The sequence below is a fragment of the Pseudopipra pipra genome, chromosome 26, assembly GCF_036250125.1.
Source record: "Pseudopipra pipra isolate bDixPip1 chromosome 26, bDixPip1.hap1, whole genome shotgun sequence".
Classification (NCBI taxonomy): domain Eukaryota; kingdom Metazoa; phylum Chordata; class Aves; order Passeriformes; family Pipridae; genus Pseudopipra; species Pseudopipra pipra.
Window position 1 is genome coordinate 3,776,254 of NC_087574.1, and position 19,897 is coordinate 3,796,150.

Sequence of the window (19,897 nt, forward strand, 5' to 3'; positions counted from 1 at the left end):
GGTTTTATAGTCTGCTGAGTCTTGTTTGCTGTGGGCAGGTCACTGTCCCAGCACTGATCTTTGGACTCAAAACCACTTTTGCCAAAGGTGCATCACCGGGGGGGTTGTTACAAACATGTTTGGAATAACTTACATAAAAGGGAAAAACAGGCTCTGAGGGCACGTGGAGCACAGGGTGCTCCAGCAACAGCACTGTCCCCTGCCCCACACTGTCCCCTCACTCAGGGGAATCCTGCAGCCCCAGCTCCTCTGGTCACCCAATACAACAGCTCATCTGCTCCAACTGAACTGCAGCCTTTGCTTCATTATCTGTGTGACAGCCCTGCAGAGCTGCTGTGCCCAGGGTTGATACTGCTCCCACCTCTCTGCCATCTCCCTGTGAATCACCACCAGACCATGCCAGGGGCGCCCAGGAGTGTGGAGTGGGTACATGGAGCAGAGGACAGGCTGCCTACCCCCTCCTCATTTGCCAGGCTAATTTAACCAGGACTTCACATAATGGAAAACTTTCCAAGCCATTCCTGGAGTTCCCCGCAGCCACAGACAGCCAGGCTGGGGGTGCTCCTGGCTGCCAGCCATGTTCTTCTGGTCTCTGCTGTGGGGCTAAAGAACCTTTGCAAATAGGGATGGTATTCCTCCTCCCAGCACCACTCTGCTGTGTTAATCCCTCCTGCACCATCAGACCCTGGCTGAGGGGACAGAGCCAAACATGCCACTCATCCCATGGTACTGGATACCAGCCCTTGGCTGTTCCCTCAACCCCAGCCACACCCTTTTGTCACTGGCAGCACTGTGGGCACCACAACTTCATCATCCACTACCGCTGTTGCATGAGCATGCAGCTTTGTGGCAGCAGCACAGGCTGCTCAGTACCACCTGCCACACCTGAACAGGCAGCTGCCCATGATGGGAGCAGGCAGCTGCCCACGATGGGAGCAGGCAGCTGCCCATGATGGGAGTAGGCAGCAAGGTGTTAGTGATCAGCAGCCAGTGGAATGCATCACTTATTTCCCTCGTGAGCAGACAGGTCAAGATCCTTGAACCGTTTCCATAAACTGTTTGCTGCTGTGAGAGTCATGTCCTGAGCCAAGTCCTGCCCACAAACAGCGAGGTTTACAGGCAGCATCCTGTCCCCCCTGCCCACGCAGAGCCCAGGGAGCCACGGGGTCCCAGCAAACCTTCCTCCCTGGGATATGGGCACGAATGGCCCGTGAGAGCAGCAGTGCAAATGCTGTGGGGTCAGCCCTGCCACAGGCACATCCTTGCCCAGGGCTGGTCCTCCCCATTCCTCCCAGCCCAGCCTTGATGCATTCAAAGGGGATAGTCTGAGCTCCTGACCTACAGAACAACCCAACAAAACAGAAGCTTGCAAAGAAATGGAGTTACTCTTGCAAAACATATTCCCTAACTGCTCATTCCAGGGTCCTCAACTGAGAGTGGCTTTGGCCAGTGTGAAGGAATGCAACAGACTTGGCTTCTGTGTCAAAAACATTTTGAAACCATCAGCAATAAATCCTCCACAGGAGATTTCACAGCAGAAAATGGGGCAAAATGCTCTGAGGGATGGGGACTAGCACTCCAGTCCACTTGGAAAGTCACTGCAGGAAACCTGGGGCTGCAGCAGGGAGAGACCAGGGAGCAGGACAGAAGCAATCACCTCGTCCCTCCCAGCACAGCCCAGTACCCCCCTGTGCAGGGGCCAGGTGCACATGCCACGGGTCAGGACTGTGCCAGGGCTGCCAGGAGGCACGCAGTGGTTTCCCAGCACTGCTCCGTGCCCTGCGCTGTGGATAAAATCCCTGGTCCCAAAGTCACTGTGTGGAGCAGGGCCAGGTTGGGGCAGCAGGAGCTGCTGACCCCCTGGGCACCACAGGGTTCTGCATCCTGGCCCATCTGACACCAGGTTGAGGAGCACCGTGCCAGGCTCCAGCTCACCCCCTGCACCAAGCAGACACGCTGGTAGCACTGCTGGGGATGTGCATTGCAAACTGGCTGAGGAGGCTTTCTCAGGGAAGGAGTGGGGCCAGGCTGGGGGAACCTGATTTCTGCCCTGGGCCTGTGCACACTGAGCTCAGGATCAGCTGGCAGCCCAGGAGGAGCGTGCCTGCAGTGGCAGCAGCTGGATCTGGGACACAGAGCTCCAGATGGAGCTACAGCAGGTGCAGCACGAGCGGGTGCTGTAACATAGTGTGCTGCATGCACTGCCAATGTTTGGTCCAGAACGTTCCCAGCTGGCTGCAAGGTCCGGGCCAGGCAGCAGCGGGTCACTGCCAGCACGGGACTGCGTCAGCAGGCAGAGTCCAGGCAGCACCGCACACACGTGGGCACACGGCAGAGGGCAGGATGCCAGCCAGACACGACCAAGACCTCAGAGGACCTCTGGGCACAGTCCCTGCTGTCACCCCAGGGGAGCCAGGGACCACTGCAGCCTCCCACAGAGACACAGCCTCAGCTGCTCACTCTGCACAACGCCCCTGGGTGCTGCTGGGAGCTGAGGTGGTTCCCAGGGGGAAGTGCAGCTGCCATTAGGGCTTCTCAAGCCCCTTGCAGCATGGTTCTGGGCAGACCCAGCCACTACACTGAGGTGTCAGAGAGGATGGACACCCACCATGCCCCCAGGGACACCTTGGCTGGTGCTCAGCATCTGCAGCCACATGCCAGGACTGGCACCACTCTCCCCAAGCTCCTTGGTGCCCCATCCCAGCCTGGCACAGTGGGGATGGGTTCTGGAGCCTGCAGGATCCCACAGGTCAGGACTGCACAAGCAGCTAGGGGTGCAGGAGCAAGAGTCTTCGCACTGGGGTGGGGCTAAGCACGTTAGGCAGCAGCCAAGGCCAGAACTGATTAATGCTGCTCAGAACAGCTGTTACACATTAACTCCCTTGTTTGTCCCATATGTCCCAGCAGGAGCCTTCTACCAGCACCCTGGGCCCAGGAGCAGGGCTGGGGCACCCTCACACAGCCGTGCCAGGCACTGTGCTGGGCGCTGTGCCAGCCCCCACAGCCCCTGGACCCCTGCAGAGCTGAGCCAGGGCCACCTCTCACAGGACACCAGTCTCCACAGCATCAGCCATACTGGGGTCTCGCCCCAGCCTTAGGAGCCACAGCAGCACCTGTGAGCTACTCAGGTTTGGTCAGGGAAAGCACCCCAGTGCCCGTCTATTGGAAGGGCAGACACGTGCCCCTCCGGGGGCCCAGCCGTGGGCTCCTCCCATGAGCTCCCAGTGAGCCCAGCACACTCTCCCTACCTGCAGAGTTGGCACTGCAGCAGCTGCCAGAGCCTGGCAGCACCTGGGCCCTGCAGTTGGGATGCTGCAGTGGCTGCGAGGCTGGGGAGGATCTTTCGGGCATCCTGGAGCTGCCATCTCCCTGTGGATGGGAGTGCCATCACACCGCTCGCTCCTGCCACCCTGGGCAAAACCTCAGGTGGACCGTGGCTCCAGGGACAGCTGTGGCTTTGTGCCACGTGCAGCCCTGGCCGGCACTGTCACCCTGTGTGCACTGGTGTACCTTGGGCAGGTGGCAGGAGCCCTGTCTGAGTGGAGGGGGGCAGCTGTGGGCACCACATGGGACACAGGATGACACCGGATGGAGATCAAAAACTCACTCCTAGGGGGTGTTTTTCAGAGGTTTTGGTTGTACCTTTAGCAGCACTGCAGTGCTGAAATGACAGCTTCACCAACACCTTCAAAAACCAACCCTGAGCACATGACACCCTGGGCAGGGGGAGGGCAGGTCCTGGGGTGGTGACAGAGCCCCTCCAAGCACCTGCCCAATGCCTATATGGGTGGGGAGGGGGCAGCAGGCCCTGGCCCGTCACACCCCACCAAATGGTGGTGCCAGGCTGACGTTGAGGAAGCCCCCAAAGTGGAAGGGGGGAAGGTGGGGGGCACATGCAGCAGCGGTGGGCAGGCAGGCGAGGGGGTTGGCCCCGCATGCCCTGGTGTCCTGCTCACTGCTGAAGTACACACTGCCAGGTGAGTCCACTGAGGGGTCCTCGTTGAAGTAGTTGTAGGGCCTCAGGAAAAAGCCAACACTGTTCCCCACGGCCACCGTGTTGGGGACATCTTCAGCATGGGGGACATGCAGGAACCCCACGGAGATCCAGGCAACCAGGTCCTGGGCAGGAGAGCAAAGAGGCATTTATCAGGCTGAGCAGGACTCTTCCAGCCTGGCGGCTGCTCAGTTTGGCTCCAGGACACGTGAAGCCTCTGTCCAGGGCAGGAGCCAGGATAGCACCCACAGGGCTCAGCTCCTCTCCCCCCAGAGCCCCTGGCTTACCTTGTTGGTGATGGTCTCATTGTTGATGAAGTCGGTGAAGGCAACAGTGGGCGTCCAGGGGTCATTCTGGTTGTAGATGCTGGTGCTGGTGGGCTCCTCCTCCTTCCGCTGGGTGACAGCCAGCTGGTACCTGCCAGCACAGGGAGCAAAGGGCTTTTCCATGCTGGCACAGGGCAGGGCAGCCATGGCATTGCTGGCTGGATGCACTGGTGAACTGGGGCTGGATGCATCCCTGGTGCATGCCAGGGGACCTGATCTGTCCTGGGGCAGGGAGGGAAAATGCTGGCAGGGATAAGCATGGCAGTAATGGTCAGCAGCCCCAGCACCTTTGGGCTTGCAGGGAATGCCTTACTGCTCTTGGCTTTTCCAGCATGCCTGAGAAACACAAAGGCAAAGATGCTGCTGCTCAATGCCCAACACAGTCCCTTCAGCCACAGCTACTTCTCATCCATACAGATTCCCCAGCATGAGCTCTGTTAGTTCACCCTGGCAGCGAGACTGGTCTGTGCTTATCCCAAGCATTTTCTAAAACACATTCTGTCCTCAAGGGAAGATACCACAACCTGGGGAAGCCAGTGCTTCCCTTGGGAATTAGTCCTGCAGCTTGGTTCCCCTCAAAAGGGAAAAACACGTCATTTCTCTAAATTAGTCTGATCTGGGGTCAGATTCCTGCCTGTGACCTACCATGAGCAGACGTTATTGAGCAACTTTTCAACGGAATTTCAGAGCCAAAACCCATACATGTTCTCTGTTTAACCCTTCCCTGCAGCTTGGCACAGGCCTGCACAGAAGTGGCAGCTCCCCCGCACCAGGAGCAGGAGGAGCCAGGGCTGCAGGGGTGAGTGGGGGAATAGGGAGTGGGAGCCAAGTGCTCCCCAGCCCTGGCACCCACCTGCCCCAGCTGACAGACCGCTCCATGGAGCTGTTGATGGGCAGGTGCTTCCCAGCAAAGCTGATGATCTGGATCCGGTAGCTGCGTGGGTGCCCCCACTTGTTGGGATTGGGGCTGGCAAAGGAGAGGTAGCGGGGTAGGGGGGCATTGAGCGGGAATGCTGCCTCATCCTCCCTCTCCAGCCTTTTCCTGCGGAGGTACGGACGCTCGATGGTGTTCTGCGTGCTCCAGGGATCTTTGATAATCTCATACTCCATGTCCTGGCTCTCCAGGAAGTTCAGCTGCCCTGTGAAGCAGAAGGGGAAACATTCTCGACCTCCACACCCCAGGCAGAGCTGCAGGCCACAGTGAACCACAGCCACTGACAAAGGTGGCCAGACCTACCGTTGACATCGAGGTCCACCTTGTAGTGCATGTGGTGGAAGTGCATCGTTCCCAGCGTGTGGGGCCCAACCCTGTTGCCATAGTTAGTGCCTTGGCCATGGAGGAAGGAGGTGCTAATGTAGCCAGTAGCATGCACACGGACCTCCACGGCCCCACTGCCGTGGAACATGAAGTCCCAGATGTAGTCGTAGTTGACGAGCGTGGAGATGGTACGGATGACCAGCGTGTTTTTCCGCAGCCCACCATAGTAAAAGGACTGCGAGTCAGAGAAGTGGCGCCGCAGAGGGAGGGCAGAGTCATGCTCAAAAATGCAGAGTGAGTTTTGGTTGGTCTTGGGAGTATCTGACTCTACCAGGTAGTGCCGGTCCACATAGGTCGCTGTGTAGGGGCAGTCGATGCCCCGGACCAGCTCGTAGGCAAACCTGCCGATGCCAAAGCTCCCGTCAAGGTAGCGGGTGGACATGCCCCCAGGGCAGTTGGAGCCATACAGGGCTAAGGCTTCCTGGAGACTCAGCTCATAGACAATCCTCTCCCCCCGGTACCTGATGTCAAAGAGGCGTGGACCAGAGTTGGGGTTCATGCCAAAGGTGATGCTCCAGCCCTGGTAGGTGACGCGATTGCCCCTGACTCTGTAGCGGGGACCCTGGGGCTCAAACTGCAGCGGACCCAGGGAGTCGGGTGGGTACCGAGGCCTCATTGAGCCCAGCACTGCATCAGCCTGGGGCTTCTTGAGCCTGACGACCTCCAGTGTGTGAGCCAGAAACTCCTGCTCCAGATCCTCTGTGCTGGCAAAGTACCGGCCGTTGTAGAAGACTTTGCGCAGCTGCCAACGGGAGGCGTGGAGGTCCCTGTGCTCCACCAGCACCTCCAGCCCCACTGGTGACAGGTAGTAGCCAGTGCCAGCCACGTTGTGGAAAAGGACAAACCAGGTTGTGCGGTCGCCAGACTTGAAGCCCCGTGGGGCCGTGGTGAGGATGGCCAGGTCGGTCCCGTCAGACTCGCAGCATGTGGTGAGGAATTGCGGCGCCTTTTTCAGCTCCCTCCGGATGAGGGTGTTGATATCCATGTACTCCTTGCCAGTAACAGGTCTGCGGTGGTATGGCACCTTCCCCCCGTACTTCTGCACCGTCACATCCCGGTGGTACGCCGGCGTTGGCAGAGGACCCACCACGTACTCGGTGACATTGGGGTCTGGCTGGTTCCCAAAGTACAGCACAGCCAGTGCCTCTCGGGCGGGACGAGCCCCCCCGCCGTCCAGGAACCGCAGCACCTCTGCCTTGGCAGGGACCTGTAGATCCACGGAGGCGATGCAGTTGTCCGAGGGTTTGGCACGCGAGGCATCAACCAGCTGCACCCCGAGGTTTCCCTGCAGGTACCGCACCACTTGCGCCATCTCCTCAGGTGTCAGGTCAGCAAAGACCAGGCTCTGGCCATCCTCGGTGTCCTCCTGCTCCATGGGCAGGTGCTGGCAGGTGCTGGGTGCCCTTCCTCTGGTCAGCAACACGCAGACCAAAGCGAATATCGTGGCTAACGCCAGACCGAGGAGGATGAGCACAGTTTTCACGTTCATGCTTGCTGAGGCACTGAGTGCTCCTGCAATCTGGCAGGATGCATTTCCAGTTGCAGAATCCTCCCAGTGACCCTCGGGAACAAGGGGCTGGGTTTGTTTTCCCCCCCTGTTTTCTCAGCAGGAGACAGTCTGGAGGAACTCGCAAGAAGGACGTGCAGAGATGTTCTCACACATTGCCAGGATTTGCTGGGAACCATAAAAGGCAACTTTGCACTGCTTCGCCAGCAGTTTATAGTTTTAAGTAAACTTAATGCTTGTGCATCTGTCCTTCCCTCTGGTCCCAGATCATACACTGCAGAGCTTGAAGGGGATGGATCCAGCCATTCGAGGGAAATAAATGCATCTCCCCGCTCCTCCTTCTTTTAACCCTGCAGATGCTGGGCAGGCAGCAGTGGCCGCAGAGACAACCCTTCCCCATGCAGAGCAGCACTGGGCACAGCACCACAGCCTCATCCTGACACAGCCCCACCACCACCACCACCAGCATCGCCTGCTGCTGCCAAAATCCCCACGGTCCTGCAGCCGTGACAAAGGGGACAGACACTTGTCACTCCACAAATGTGCCCCTGATCCTGAGCTACATCCTAGCACTGATGGGGCTGTGAGGAGGGGGACGAGGGCTCCAGAGCCTGACCAGCATCCTGGCAAACGGGCAGTGGCACTGGCCATGCTGCACTGCCAGCAGCCATGAGACCTTGCAAAGGTCCCCTTTGCATCCCTCCCCTGTGCTCAGCACTGAGTGCCTGAGAGCTGCAGCCCATGGGGTCCTGGCCCTTCCTTCCCAGGAAGGCCCAGCCTTCCCCCAACACCCACAGGGCTTGGTGCCAGTGCCCACCTCAGTTGTGGCCCCAGAGGCCCGGGGCACCCCAGCCCATCCCTCCTGCCCCCCAGCTGGACGTCCCCATGCCCTGACAGGCACCCAGTGCCACATTGCTGGGTTGGTTTGTGGGCACAGGGAACATGGCAGAGACCAGCATCACACCCCAGGAGACACTGCTGTGAGTTGTAAGAACGAGACACTCGAGAGCACTGGACCAGCACCATTTTCATTATTTTAACCTGAGATATGCACTACATAGCACTTATTTCTACAGCAGAGGAACAGGATTTTCTCCTCACTTTCCTCCTGAAACAGACTCAAACTCAGCAATTAACAGATAACACAGACTCCCATGTGGCATCATGCCAGGAAGATCACGCTTCCTTTTTCAAGAGCACTATTTCAAAAGCAATGATAAAATGTGAAGTCATTACACAACTGGAAATTGAGACAACTTCACTAAAATAAGAAAATCTGAGATAGAACAGTCAACCTGGTGTCTCTGACTGCATCTCCTCACACCATCCTGTAGCACTAAAGCCTGCTCATGTTTTGAAAACCATCATAGGTGAATGGGGGAAAGTTTGGCAAACAAGAGGCAGTTTTGGGCAGGCAGGCCAGAGGGTTGATTTCACATGCCATGAAGTCCTGCTCATTGGTGAAAAACACACCATCATGGGAGTATATAGAGGGGTCCAGGTCGTAGTAGTTGTAGGGTCTCAGGAGAAAACCAACCGAGTTTCCCACAGTCACAGTGTTGGGAATATCCTCAGAGTGTGGGATGTGAAGGAATCCAGTGGTTATCCAGGCAACCAGGTCCTAGGCAGGGAAAAGCCACAAGCCCAGGGTTAGTTTAGAAGCTGCAGCAGCAGTGACTGAAATTCACATGGGGCCATGGGGACTGACAGGACAGGAGGAGAACCCATAGGCACCAGGCAGCTGCACTCCCACACACTGAGCTCCCTCCTCCTGGGAAAGATCCCCTCCCTTCCCCCAGGGCCTGCCTGCAGCCATGGCCACAATATCTATCCAGCGGAAGGGCCCTTGCCTTGACCTCTGTGGCCTCACTCCAGCCTCACAGAGATTTTCCTGATGTTTTGCCAGCATTTCTCCACAGGGAGAAACAAGCTCCTGCTCTGCACGCCCTGATCTGCACACTCTCACAAAGCTCTGAGCAGGCTTGTGGAGAAGGGGATGCTCAAACCCACTTTCCTGGTTGCCCAGGGCTGCTGCTCTCCCAGCTGAGCATGCTGTCCCGTGGGCAACACCAGGTTTGCTCAGTCCCTGGGGCTCCCGTTGAGCCTGGGGATGGCTGTTACAGCTCCAGCCCAGGGGACCCCAGCCCACCTCGTTGGTGATGGTCTCGTTGTTGATGAAGTCAGCGAAGGCGACGGTGGGTGTCCAGGGGTCATTCTGGTTGTAGATGCTGGTGCTGGTGGGCTCCTCCTCCTTCCGCCGGGTGACTGCCAGCTGGTACCTGAGGACAAGAAAAGAGACAGCCCCTTGAGTCAGGGTAGAGCTAAGTCAGCTCCTGAAAGAGCCTGCACAGCACAGGCTTGCTCCAGTGGAGCAACCTCAGCCCAGAAGACTGTTTCCCTGTGCCTCCCCCATCAAGGGACATCCATGTGATGCCTTCCCATCTAGCAGAGCTGGGGAGTGTCTGAGAACCTGCCACCCCAGCCAGAACAGCCTGACCTTGCCCAGCTGATGGCCCTCTCCATGGAGCTGGCTTCGGGGATGTGGTCCCCTGCAAAACTGGTGATCTGGATCCTGTAACCACGCTGGTGGCCCCACTTGTTTTTGCTGTTGGCTGCAAAGTAGATGTATCTGGGCATCTTTGACTGGAGTCGGAAGGCAGCCTGGTCCTCTGTGTCCAGGACTTTCTTGGTGAGTCGTGGCCGCTCTATCTGCTGCTCTGGGCTCCAGGGAGCCCGTGTCATCTCAAATGCCATGTCATGGGCCACCAGGGAGTTTTTCAACCCTGAAAAGCAAAAACAAAGTCACTGAGGAGCGTCCCCACAGTCCCCTGTTCCCCAAGGACATCACTGCAGTCAGAGCTCACTCTCCCTGTCCTCCCTCCCTGCATCCTGAGCTCAGGGCACCGATTCTGCCCGAGAGCAGTTGCTGCTCCACAGCTCCTCGTGCCACAAGTGTACACCATGTGTGTTGATCTATAGCTGGACACTTGTCTGAGCCAGGCAAGACCACTCTGCAGCAGACTCTGCAAAAGACAAGAGGGGACAAAGGGCGAGCCTCGTCCCAGGGCAGAAGAACAGGTTTGCTTTCTGTACAAGCACAGCCTAATTAACCAGAGCACCCGCTGGCACAGGCTGTGTTACTGCTCATCAGCATGTCCTGTGTGATGGAGGCGCCTGGAGCAGCCCAGGCACTGAACACATTTGCACATCACAGACCAGATGCTGCATCGTTCAGGTCCTGCCACAAAGAAGAGACACAGGCCTGTCTCGGGGGGAAATGGGAGCAGGAAGGGTACAGGAGCAAATCGATCTGGTGACAAGATGGCAAAGGGCTGGCTGAGAGTGCTCGACGGCCAGTGTGGGTCTGGCTGATGGGCCAGTGCTCAGCACCACCTGCCCATCCCACCAAGATGCCCTCAGAGTTCTGCTCCTTTCAGTCCAGCATGAGTTCCCAGCTTGCATAAAGACCACTTCAGAGATGAATTTCTGGCCATCCACGAAGGTCCAAACCCCACAGTAGAAGATCTGTGCAGAGTCACCACCACTATGATAATTTTCTTTCCTTTCCTCATGTGAACAAACCTTCTAACCCCATACCTCCCCTGCCACGTTAGCAGTGACAGCCTAGTTTCATTCACCTTTTGCCTGTTCCTGCACTTTTGCCATCCCCCCGTTGTAAGCACACCACCCTGCCTCACAAGTGGAAAGGAAAATCTGTATAAGCACCAAAAAACTCAAGTTTTGCAAGACTAAAAGTACTTGGGGAGGGCAAAAAGGAGAGAAAAGACCCAAACCTACCTCCTACGTCCAAATCCACCTTATAGTTGAAGGAATGAGTACGTATCATACCCAGAGTGTGTTCCCAAAGCCTATTGCCATATCTCAGGCCATCCCCATGAAGAAAGGATGAGCTCGGGTACCCTGTGGCCTGGACCTTGCCTTCAATGGCCCCGTTCTGGTAGAAGATGAAGTCCCACACATAGTCATAGTTGCCCACGGTGGCAATGGAGCGAACGACCAGAGCAGAGTTGACCAGCCCCCCGTAGTAGAGCGACTCCAAGTTGGAGTAGTGGCGCCTCAGAGGGGAGCCCAGGTTCTGCTCAAAGATGCAGAGGGCATTTTTAGTACTTCTAGGGACCTGGGAATTAGCAAGGTAGTGCACATCCAGGTAGGTTGCTAAATATGGGCAGTCGACCCCTCGCACCAAGGGGGAGGTGTAGCGCCCCAGGCCAAAGCTCCCGTCCATGTACCGCGTGGACATCCCTCCCGGGCAGTTGGAGCCGTACACGGACAGCGCCTCTTGCACACTCATTTCATAGGCAACCCTCTCCCCCTTGTGTCGGATGTCAAACAGGCGCAGGCCTGTGCTCACGCTCATCCCAAAGGCAAAGCTCCACGCCTGGAAGAGGACCAGGTTCTTCCTGATGCTGTAGCGAGGACCCTGGGGCTCATACTGCAGTGGGAACAGTGCAGCTGAAGGCGCTCGGGGCTTCATGGAGGAGAAGTCCCCATCCCGTGGTGCCTTCCTCACCTTCTCCACGCTGATACGGCCCTGCACGTAGGCACTCTCCAGCTGAACCATGTCCCTGTAGTACTGCCCATTGTAGAAGACCCTGCTCACCGCCCACCGGGAGACGTCCAGGCTGCTGTGATCCACCAGCACCTCCAGCCCCACCGGGTGCAAGAAGAATCCACTCACGTTCTGAAACAGGATGAACCAGGACTTACGGTCTCCAGACTGGAACCCGTGAGGGGCTGTGGTCTGAAATGCCACACTGGTGCTGTCATACTCCAAGACTTCTTGCAGGAAGCTTGGTGCTGCAGCAAATGCCACTATCTCCAAGAATGTTGCCACCTGCTTGTACTCACTGCCCAGCATTGGTCTGCGGTGGTATGGCACCTTCCCCCCGTACTTCTGCACCGTCACATCTCGGTGGTACACCGGCGTTGGCAGAGGACCCACCACGTACTCGGTGACATTGGGGTCTGGCTGGTTCCCAAAGTACAGCACAGCCAGTGCCTCTCGGGCGGGACGAGCCCCCCCGCCGTCCAGGAACCGCAGCACCTCTGCCTTGGCAGGGACCTGCAGATCCACGGAGGCGATGCAGTTGTCCGAGGGTTTGGCACGCGAGGCATCAACCAGCTGCACCCCGAGGTTTCCCTGCAGATACTGCACCACTTGCGCCATCTCCTCAGGTGTCAGGTCAGCAAAGACCAGGCTCTGGCTCACGGATCTTGTCTTCTCCACAGTGTTGGGCTGGGATTCACAGCTAGGCGATCGCCTGCCCCTGCTCAGCAGCATGCAGGAGAGAATGAAGATTATCACTGCAGCCCCAGCTAGGAGAACATAGGGAAGTTTGGGGTTCATCGGTCTGAGTGTGGCAGCAGGGCACACGGTTCGGCTGAAGTATCCAGAGTGTGTTCCTCACCTACAGACCAGGCTCTTTATTCATTTGTGACTGTGGGCGTAACGGCGACGCTTGTGAGATGGGGAGGGAGCCTGGAGCTCGCATGGAGCTCTGGGATCACAGGTCCCAGCCAGTTTGGCTTGTTTTCTCCCCACCCCACACACAGCGAAGGACTCAGCCAGGGAGCCAGTGACTGACTCACTCATCAAGCTATTGCTGGGTTTCTCCCGCTGCAGGGTGACACCACAAAGAGCCCCAGTCTCGTCTGCCCTAAGGGCCTTTGCTTCTTCCAGCATCTCCCAGGATGCTCCCTCCCCATCTCCTGTGGGAATGTGTCTGTGCTGGTGGGGCTGGCTCAGCTGGCCTGGTCCTTTTGTGCCCAGGTGCTCCTGGACCAGTCCCACTCCCCTGTAGGGTCAGTCTACACTGGCACAGCCCAAGACCCGCTGGCTCCCCAGCACCTCCACATGCTAGTTATTCCTGTCGCCATTCTCTGTTGTCTCCGAGTCCCTCCCAGCCCTGAGGGAAGAGACCTGGCAGCTCCAGCCTGGCTCCAGCTGCAGGAAGACCAGAGGCAGCTCCCTGGTGAGAACAGGCGGCATTGCTGAACTCCTGGCAGCAAGGAACAGGGACAGGCAGCACCTGGAGTGGCTGTCATCAGCCATCCCAGCCCCACTCTAGCCCCACTCTTTGCACAAGGGCTGTCGTGGACAGAAATGGTGTGAGGCAGCTGCCCCTGTGTGGCCATCAGCTCCTGCAAGGCTCCCCCAGCACCCAGCCCCACACAAGGCAGCAGTGACACACGACCAACAGCAAGGATGACTTTCCAGAGATCAGGGTCCATGTCCACTAAACACCCTCTTGGTGGGGACACCCTGAGACACAGGCAGGAGGGGCTGGAACCATCACAGCACTGGAGCAATTTACCCCATTTGCAGCCATGTTAATTTAGGAATTATGTGTTCATTCTCACTTCCCACTAGGGATTAACTGCCCTTTTTCCCTGCGAGTCCCACACAAGCCTCAGATCAGGATCCACGAACCTGTGTGAGGGATGGCCCACTTTAGCTGTGACACAGCTATGCCTTCCCTGTGCTGGAAGGTGGGGATCCTGCAGGCACCTCTCATGCTCCCTCCATGGCCCCAAGCCCTCTTGCCTGGAACACAGCTCCCCTCTCACCATGGGGAACAAGTCTGGGATATCACACAACTCTTCTCAAGAGAGTTTTGCAGCAGTCAGGGCTCAGGGTCTTTAAACAGTGCGAGGCATGGATGGGCACTACAGTCACAGAAAAGGACCTTGTCACCATGCAGGAACTGTATTTTAGCACATTGTTGAGCCTTGCTTACAGGAAGGGACCAGTATCAGCCCCGACTTTGACCATAACAAAAGCAGCAGCGCCTTTCAAGGCCACACAAACCCCTGCATCACAGGTAGGTACACGGGAGAACGCATGCTGGGACCGAATGCTTGCTTTGGAGTCAGCTGCAGCTTGACTGACGTAGCTCTGAGATTACTTCCCACAACCCAGAGGCAGCTTGGATCCCTGGGGCTGCGTTTCTCCTCGGGCTGGTTCAGATGCAGCTACTGCCTCACAGCGAGCTCTTTAGTCCTGGGCAGATGTAAAACATTTTTCCCCTACCTTTCACAGGAGAAGTTTTCAATAACAGACACTGAGTGTCCACCTGTGCTCCCACTGCCCCCAGACTGCAGCTACTGGAACAGCCTTTTGGAAGCAAAGCTGCCCCTGAGGCTGAGCACCCCTGCACTCCCAGGGTGGCTGCCAGTACTTGGCTGTGAGCAAGGGACTGCTCCTGGACTCAAACAACCCTGTTCAGGGGTCTGCTGCCAGACCATGACTGCACAGGGAAGCAGGGGAACTTGCTGGGTCGCTGTAGCGGCTTTGCAGCCCCAGGCTTGAGATCCAGCTCTTGAGTGTTTCCTTATGACAGGAGTGGGATACAGCTGCAGGAGCTCAGCCCCACGGAGCACCAGGACAGCTGCCCTGCTTTACCTGGCACAGTTAGACAATAAAAGGATTTTCCCAAGGGACAAGGAGTGCCAGGACCAGCCCCAGGTGCCGCAAGAGTGGGCTCACAACGTCCGTTCTCAGACAGGGCCGACTCCCTGTCTGCCCAGCCATGCCTATGGCAACACACACCGTGCCAGATGTGAGGCCTCAAGGAAACACAAACATTTTTCAGCTACCACCTTTCATACTTTCCCGAAGCTGAACACAGAGCTTCCAGAAATTCTCACTGCCTTCAACTCAACGACCTTGACAGACTATTTTATAAATAGAAAAATAATTTTGCAAAGAAAGAAGAGGTTAGGAGAGTAAAGAAGCAGAGTTCTGATGTCAGTTATTAGGGACTCTACAGAGAAGGAGGCAAACCCCAAAGCACTGGGGTTTATCAGTACAACTGAAGGCATTAAAAGAAGATCCAGACCTACCTCCTACATCCAAGTCCACCTTATAGTTGATGAAATGGGTGTGTATCGTACCCAGAGTGTGTTCCCAAAGCCTATTGCCATATCTCAGGCCATCCCCATGAAGAAAGGATGAGCTCGGGTACCCTGTGGCCTGGACCTTGCCTTCAATGGCCCCGTTCTGGTAGAAGATGAAGTCCCACACATAGTCATAGTTGCCCACGGTGGCAATGGAGCGAACGACCAGAGCAGAGTTGACCAGCCCCCCGTAGTAGAGCGACTCCAAGTTGGAGTAGTGGCGCCTCAGAGGGGAGCCCAGGTTCTGCTCAAAGATGCAGAGGGCATTTTTAGTACTTCTAGGGACCTGGGAATTAGCAAGGTAGTGCACATCCAGGTAGGTTGCTAAATATGGGCAGTCGACCCCTTGCACCAAGGGGGAGGTGTAGCGCCCCAGGCCAAAGCTCCCGTCCATGTACCGCGTGGACATCCCTCCCGGGCAGTTGGAGCCGTACACGGACAGCGCCTCTTGCACACTCATTTCATAGGCAACCCTCTCCCCCTTGTGTCGGATGTCAAACAGGCGCAGGCCCGTGCTCACGCTCATCCCAAAGGCAAAGCTCCATGCCTGGAAGAGGACCAGGTTCTTCCTGATGCTGTAGCGAGGACCCTGGGGCTCATACTGCAGTGGGAACAGTGCAGCCGAAGGCGCTCGGGGCTTCATGGAGGAGAAGCCCCCATCCCGTGGTGCCTTCCTCACCTTCTCCACGCTGATATGTCCCTGCACGTAGGCACTCTCCAGCTGAGCCATGTCCCTGTAGTACTGCCCATTGTAGAAGACCCTGCTCACCGCCCACCGGGAGACATCCAGGCTGCTGTGATCCACCAGCACCTCCAGCCCCACCGGGTGCAAGAAGAATCCACTCACGTTCTGAAACAAAACGAACCAGGTGATCCGATCTCCAGACTGGAATCCACGGGGAGCAGCTGTCACGACTGCAAGACTGGCTCCATCATAGCCCATTACTTGTCGCATGAAAGCTGGAGCTGAGGGGAACACTTGGCCCTTTAAAAACCCTCCAAGCTGCCTGTATTCAACAGCCAGCGTCGGTCTGCGGTGGTATGGCACCTTCCCCCCGTACTTCTGCACTGTCACATCCCGGTGGTACGCCGGCGTTGGCAGAGGACCCACCACGTACTCGGTGACATTGGGGTCTGGCTGGTTCCCAAAGTACAGCACAGCCAGTGCCTCTCGGGCGGGACGAGCCCCCCCGCCGTCCAGGAACTGCAGCACCTCTGCCTTGGCAGGGACCTGCAGATCCACGGAGGCGATGCAGTTGTCCGAGGGTTTGGCACGCGAGGCATCAACCAGCTGCACCCCGAGGTTTCCCTGCAGGTACCGCACCACTTGCGCCATCTCCTCGGGTGTCAGGTCAGCAAAGACCAGGCTCTGGCCATCCTCCGTGTCCTCCTGCTCCACGGGCAGGTGCTGGCAGGTGCTGGGTGCCCTTCCTCTGGTCAGCAACATGCAGACCAAAGCGAATATCGTGGCTAACGCCAGACCGAGGAGGATGAGCACAGTTTTCACGTTCATGCCTGTGGCTGGTCCGGCAGTGTTCACAGCAGCCTTCAGAGCAGGCTTTCCAGCTCCTGCCTCCCTCAGTTTATGCTGCACTGGATGGATTAGCAAAGAAAGTACAAAAGACTGGGAGAGGCTAGGGGAGGAGATCTGAAATCCGTGGTGACCAGCTCTCTCAGCTGCAGCCTCCTCTGTCTTTCTCCACAGCAGTGCCCTGAAAGAACTTGTGGAGATGCAGGGTCAGTGACTCAGACAACTTCTACATAATTCCGTTACTTTTTCAGTCCAGCCTGGCTTCCTGAGGCTGCCTGTAAAAACGGAGATCATGCAGTCAGCCTGAGGTGGCTGCGATCACTGCGAAGCTCTGACAAGCTGGGAATTGTTGTTACACTGTACAATTTCACCTCTTTGCAACTCACCCATTTTTCTTGTTTATCAGGCTCCTTCCTTGTAAACATTGTCCCTGGCAGCACCATTCCGAGCTTGGAGTTACTTTTTATTTTATTTTTTTCAGTCTTCCACATGGTAGCCTTTGCTGAAAACACATCCTTCTGTGTAGCAGAAGAAAAACTTTGGCAGGCATGGAGGTGTAGCTCAGGATGAGAATCAGGCCCCAATGCACTGTGAACAACCAGCTCTTAGTTTGCACCTCAGAACAGCTCCGAACCAATTAATCCCCAGCATTTCACTGCCACAGGATCGTGCAGCCTTTATCTCTGCCTCCAGTTCACAGATAAACCGAGATGCAGCTTCCAAGAGGTTCCCTCAAGGACAGAACCATCATGAACCTGTGCCCAGCTGCAACTGAGGGCAGTGGCCACTATTGGTGCTGCCAGGCCACAGTGCCCAGGCTGAGCAGCCACAGCTGCCCTCTGCCACCCTGCCAACAGTCTCTGCTGGCCTTGTGGAGCTGTTCAAAGGCACTGGCAGAACGAGGCAGCCAGAAGGACTCGGTGCTCCATCCTGCCACGCAGCAGATGCTCGGGGCGGACCAGACACACCATACTGGCTACAGTCCCTGAGCTGGTGCTGAGTAAGACAAGGCATCCAAGAGAACCAGGGCTGGACATTCAACCCAACATTTCCACTCCTGCTGCCAGCCTGACCTCATCTCACCCTCGTCTTCTCTTCCTCCTGTCAGAGTTTCCTGGTGGGAAACAGCCCCCACCAGCCTCCGGTTCTTCCTCTGTGGCAGATCCTGCCTGGGGCTCAGCCCCTCTCTGGTCCTCCAGCCATGCTCAGGCACCACACTGGGAGGCAGAAGGCCATGTTGCTGTAGGACACGCTCCATTATCCTCACCTCCACTCGCAGCCTCAGCCTTCTTTGGCCTGGGACATGCTTGTCCCCGCTCTGCCAGCACACAAGGCTCTGCCTCACCAGCCATCATGCCAGGAGAGACTCAGAGCCACAGCACTCACTTCACATGGTTGCAGTGCCAGCAAAGGAGCTCACTAGCACAGACACGAGCAACAGGGAGAGACAGGACAGATGAGAACAGAGCCTTGGCTGCACAGGATGCAGCAGCCACAGGTTTGGGAAGTACCTGCTCTCATCTCACAGCAGCAGAATTGGATGCCTCTGAATAATCCCAAATTAGGCAAAGCAGCGCTGACTCCCAAGTCAGTCTGTCAGTCCACATAGTCAGCGAGGCTTGGAGGATTACCTGGGGTTAGGCTTGAAAGAAAAATTCCCTTTTGGTGTAGGCCTGGAACATGGCAGAGTGCAGAGCAGCAGCACTGCTGTCCCGGTTCAGGTTTGGAGCACAGCCAGGACATACCTCCTGCCTCTCAGGAATGGAACAAGTGTTCTGCTGCCACACACACGGGCACAGCTGGGCCGAGACTACAGCGGAACCTCCATGGCTGCATGACAGAGCTCACATGGACCTTTCCTTAAAGAAGTATACAAAGAGCAGATCATTCAGGTTTGACTTTGCCTCTTGGATTTGCATCCCGAGTCCCTCAAAGCCACAGCACAGGCTGCAATTACAGAAGGGCCTTTTCCAAGCAGCACAGCAGTAGTTTAAGGTTATTGGATAAACTCCACAGGCCTTCCTGCCCCACAAATCACAACTCAACCCTGCAGCTGGGCCGGGAGAGATCTGAAAATAGAGTGTGGGAACACTCCCCATTCTGTGCATGTCGGAGACTTGAAAGAGAAACCCTAATCTGTACTGACATCCCCATGACAAACCAACCACAGCACGTACCCCAGAGCTGCGGGACACGGATGGCAGCTTTCTACACTGCCTCTGCCCTGCTGCAAGGCCTGTGCCATGGAGGCCACGACTGATACCGTGTTTTTTTAGTACCATCTGTTTCTGCTGGACTTCTCAAGCTCTGGTTTATAGATCTGCTTCAGAATAAACAAAACAGCCCTAAATCCACCTCTATCTTGCAGCAGGAACTTCAGGAAGGAGAGTAATTAACTGAGCCTGCAGTGCCAGGAAACCTGTGTCGATAACTGACTGATGAAAAGCAATGATGGATCTTCAGGGGCCCCCACACACACTGGAATTGCTTGTGTACCTTCTCTAAAAGAAGCCTGAAGCAGCTTAAAGCTAACCTAGAATTAAAGAAATTGCACATCTCCCTAACAGCAGTGTAACTTGTTTATGACCTGCTCGGCGCACGTACTGCTTCCCACATCCCAGTTCCCCAGTGCAATCAGCCTGTCACTGCCCCACATCCCATATGGAGAATTCACATCCTACCCATGTTTTATTTTGGCTACACAGTCACTTTTAGGCACTGCCCATTAGTACATCTTATATTTGCTAAATTGCCCACATTCCCCAAACAAAGTGACGAAGGAGGGAGTTTGCTGCATTTTCACTCACACAGAAAGGTAGAGGTGGCAAAAAATAGCATGTGAAATTTATAGAAACCCAAACTAGACAGACAGCTTTTGGCCTGGGGAAACTCTGAGTTGGTGACTGTGACAGCTGGGGAAAGGGCACAGTACAGAAAAACCCCCGCCAACACTCCCGACACCAGCAAGGCTTGAGTAAACCCCACACCAGAGCTCAGACTCTAAGAAGTTCCCACTCCCAAAGCCTCACCTCATGGGGCCAGCTGGTACAAAACACAACAGTGGAACTGCCTGACCCTTCCCCATGCTGGCTGTGCTGCTGGCAGCGCCTGTGGCTGCACACAGTGGCTGAGCCATTATTCTCTTCCCCTGCATGTAAGCCAGGACGTCTCAAGGACTGATGAAGCTGAGCCCTGACCCCACACTGCCACTGCTCCCAGACTCACTGACATCACAGACAACAAACCCTCTCCCAAACACCCCTGCCCCCATGGATGAACCCTGCTCCCTGCCAGCACCTGCCCA

At 56.5% G+C, this 19,897-nt stretch overlaps 3 protein-coding genes across 4 annotated transcripts; all 3 read right to left on the minus strand.

The window, feature by feature from the left end:
* Positions 1-3,617: 3,617 nt before the first annotated feature.
* On the minus strand, positions 3,618-7,185 carry LOC135402928 (amine oxidase [copper-containing] 3-like). 2 transcript variants are annotated; one of them, XM_064636481.1, is made up of 5 exons: positions 5,558-7,185; positions 5,174-5,459; positions 4,282-4,411; positions 3,769-4,119; positions 3,618-3,738 (listed from the first exon to the last, which is right to left on the minus strand). In XM_064636481.1, exons 1-4 carry the CDS (start codon positions 7,125-7,127, stop codon positions 3,817-3,819), a joined length of 2,289 nt encoding a protein of 762 aa, XP_064492551.1. In that variant the 5' UTR covers positions 7,128-7,185; the 3' UTR covers positions 3,618-3,738; positions 3,769-3,816. The 2 variants fall into 2 exon arrangements, with proteins under 2 accessions (XP_064492551.1, XP_064492550.1); XM_064636480.1 differs by having other exon boundaries at positions 3,618-4,119.
* A 552-nt stretch (positions 7,186-7,737) lies between these two features.
* LOC135402954 (amine oxidase [copper-containing] 3-like) lies at positions 7,738-13,121 on the minus strand. Its single transcript, XM_064636531.1, has 4 exons — positions 10,944-13,121; positions 9,643-9,928; positions 9,295-9,424; positions 7,738-8,766 (listed from the first exon to the last, which is right to left on the minus strand). Exons 1-4 carry the CDS (start codon positions 12,511-12,513, stop codon positions 8,482-8,484), a joined length of 2,271 nt encoding a protein of 756 aa, XP_064492601.1. The 5' UTR covers positions 12,514-13,121; the 3' UTR covers positions 7,738-8,481.
* A 179-nt stretch (positions 13,122-13,300) lies between these two features.
* On the minus strand, positions 13,301-18,795 carry LOC135402930 (amine oxidase [copper-containing] 3-like). The gene has a single exon (XM_064636487.1). It carries the CDS (start codon positions 16,573-16,575, stop codon positions 14,914-14,916), a length of 1,662 nt encoding a protein of 553 aa, XP_064492557.1. The 5' UTR covers positions 16,576-18,795; the 3' UTR covers positions 13,301-14,913.
* Between the last annotated feature and the right edge of the window lie 1,102 nt (positions 18,796-19,897).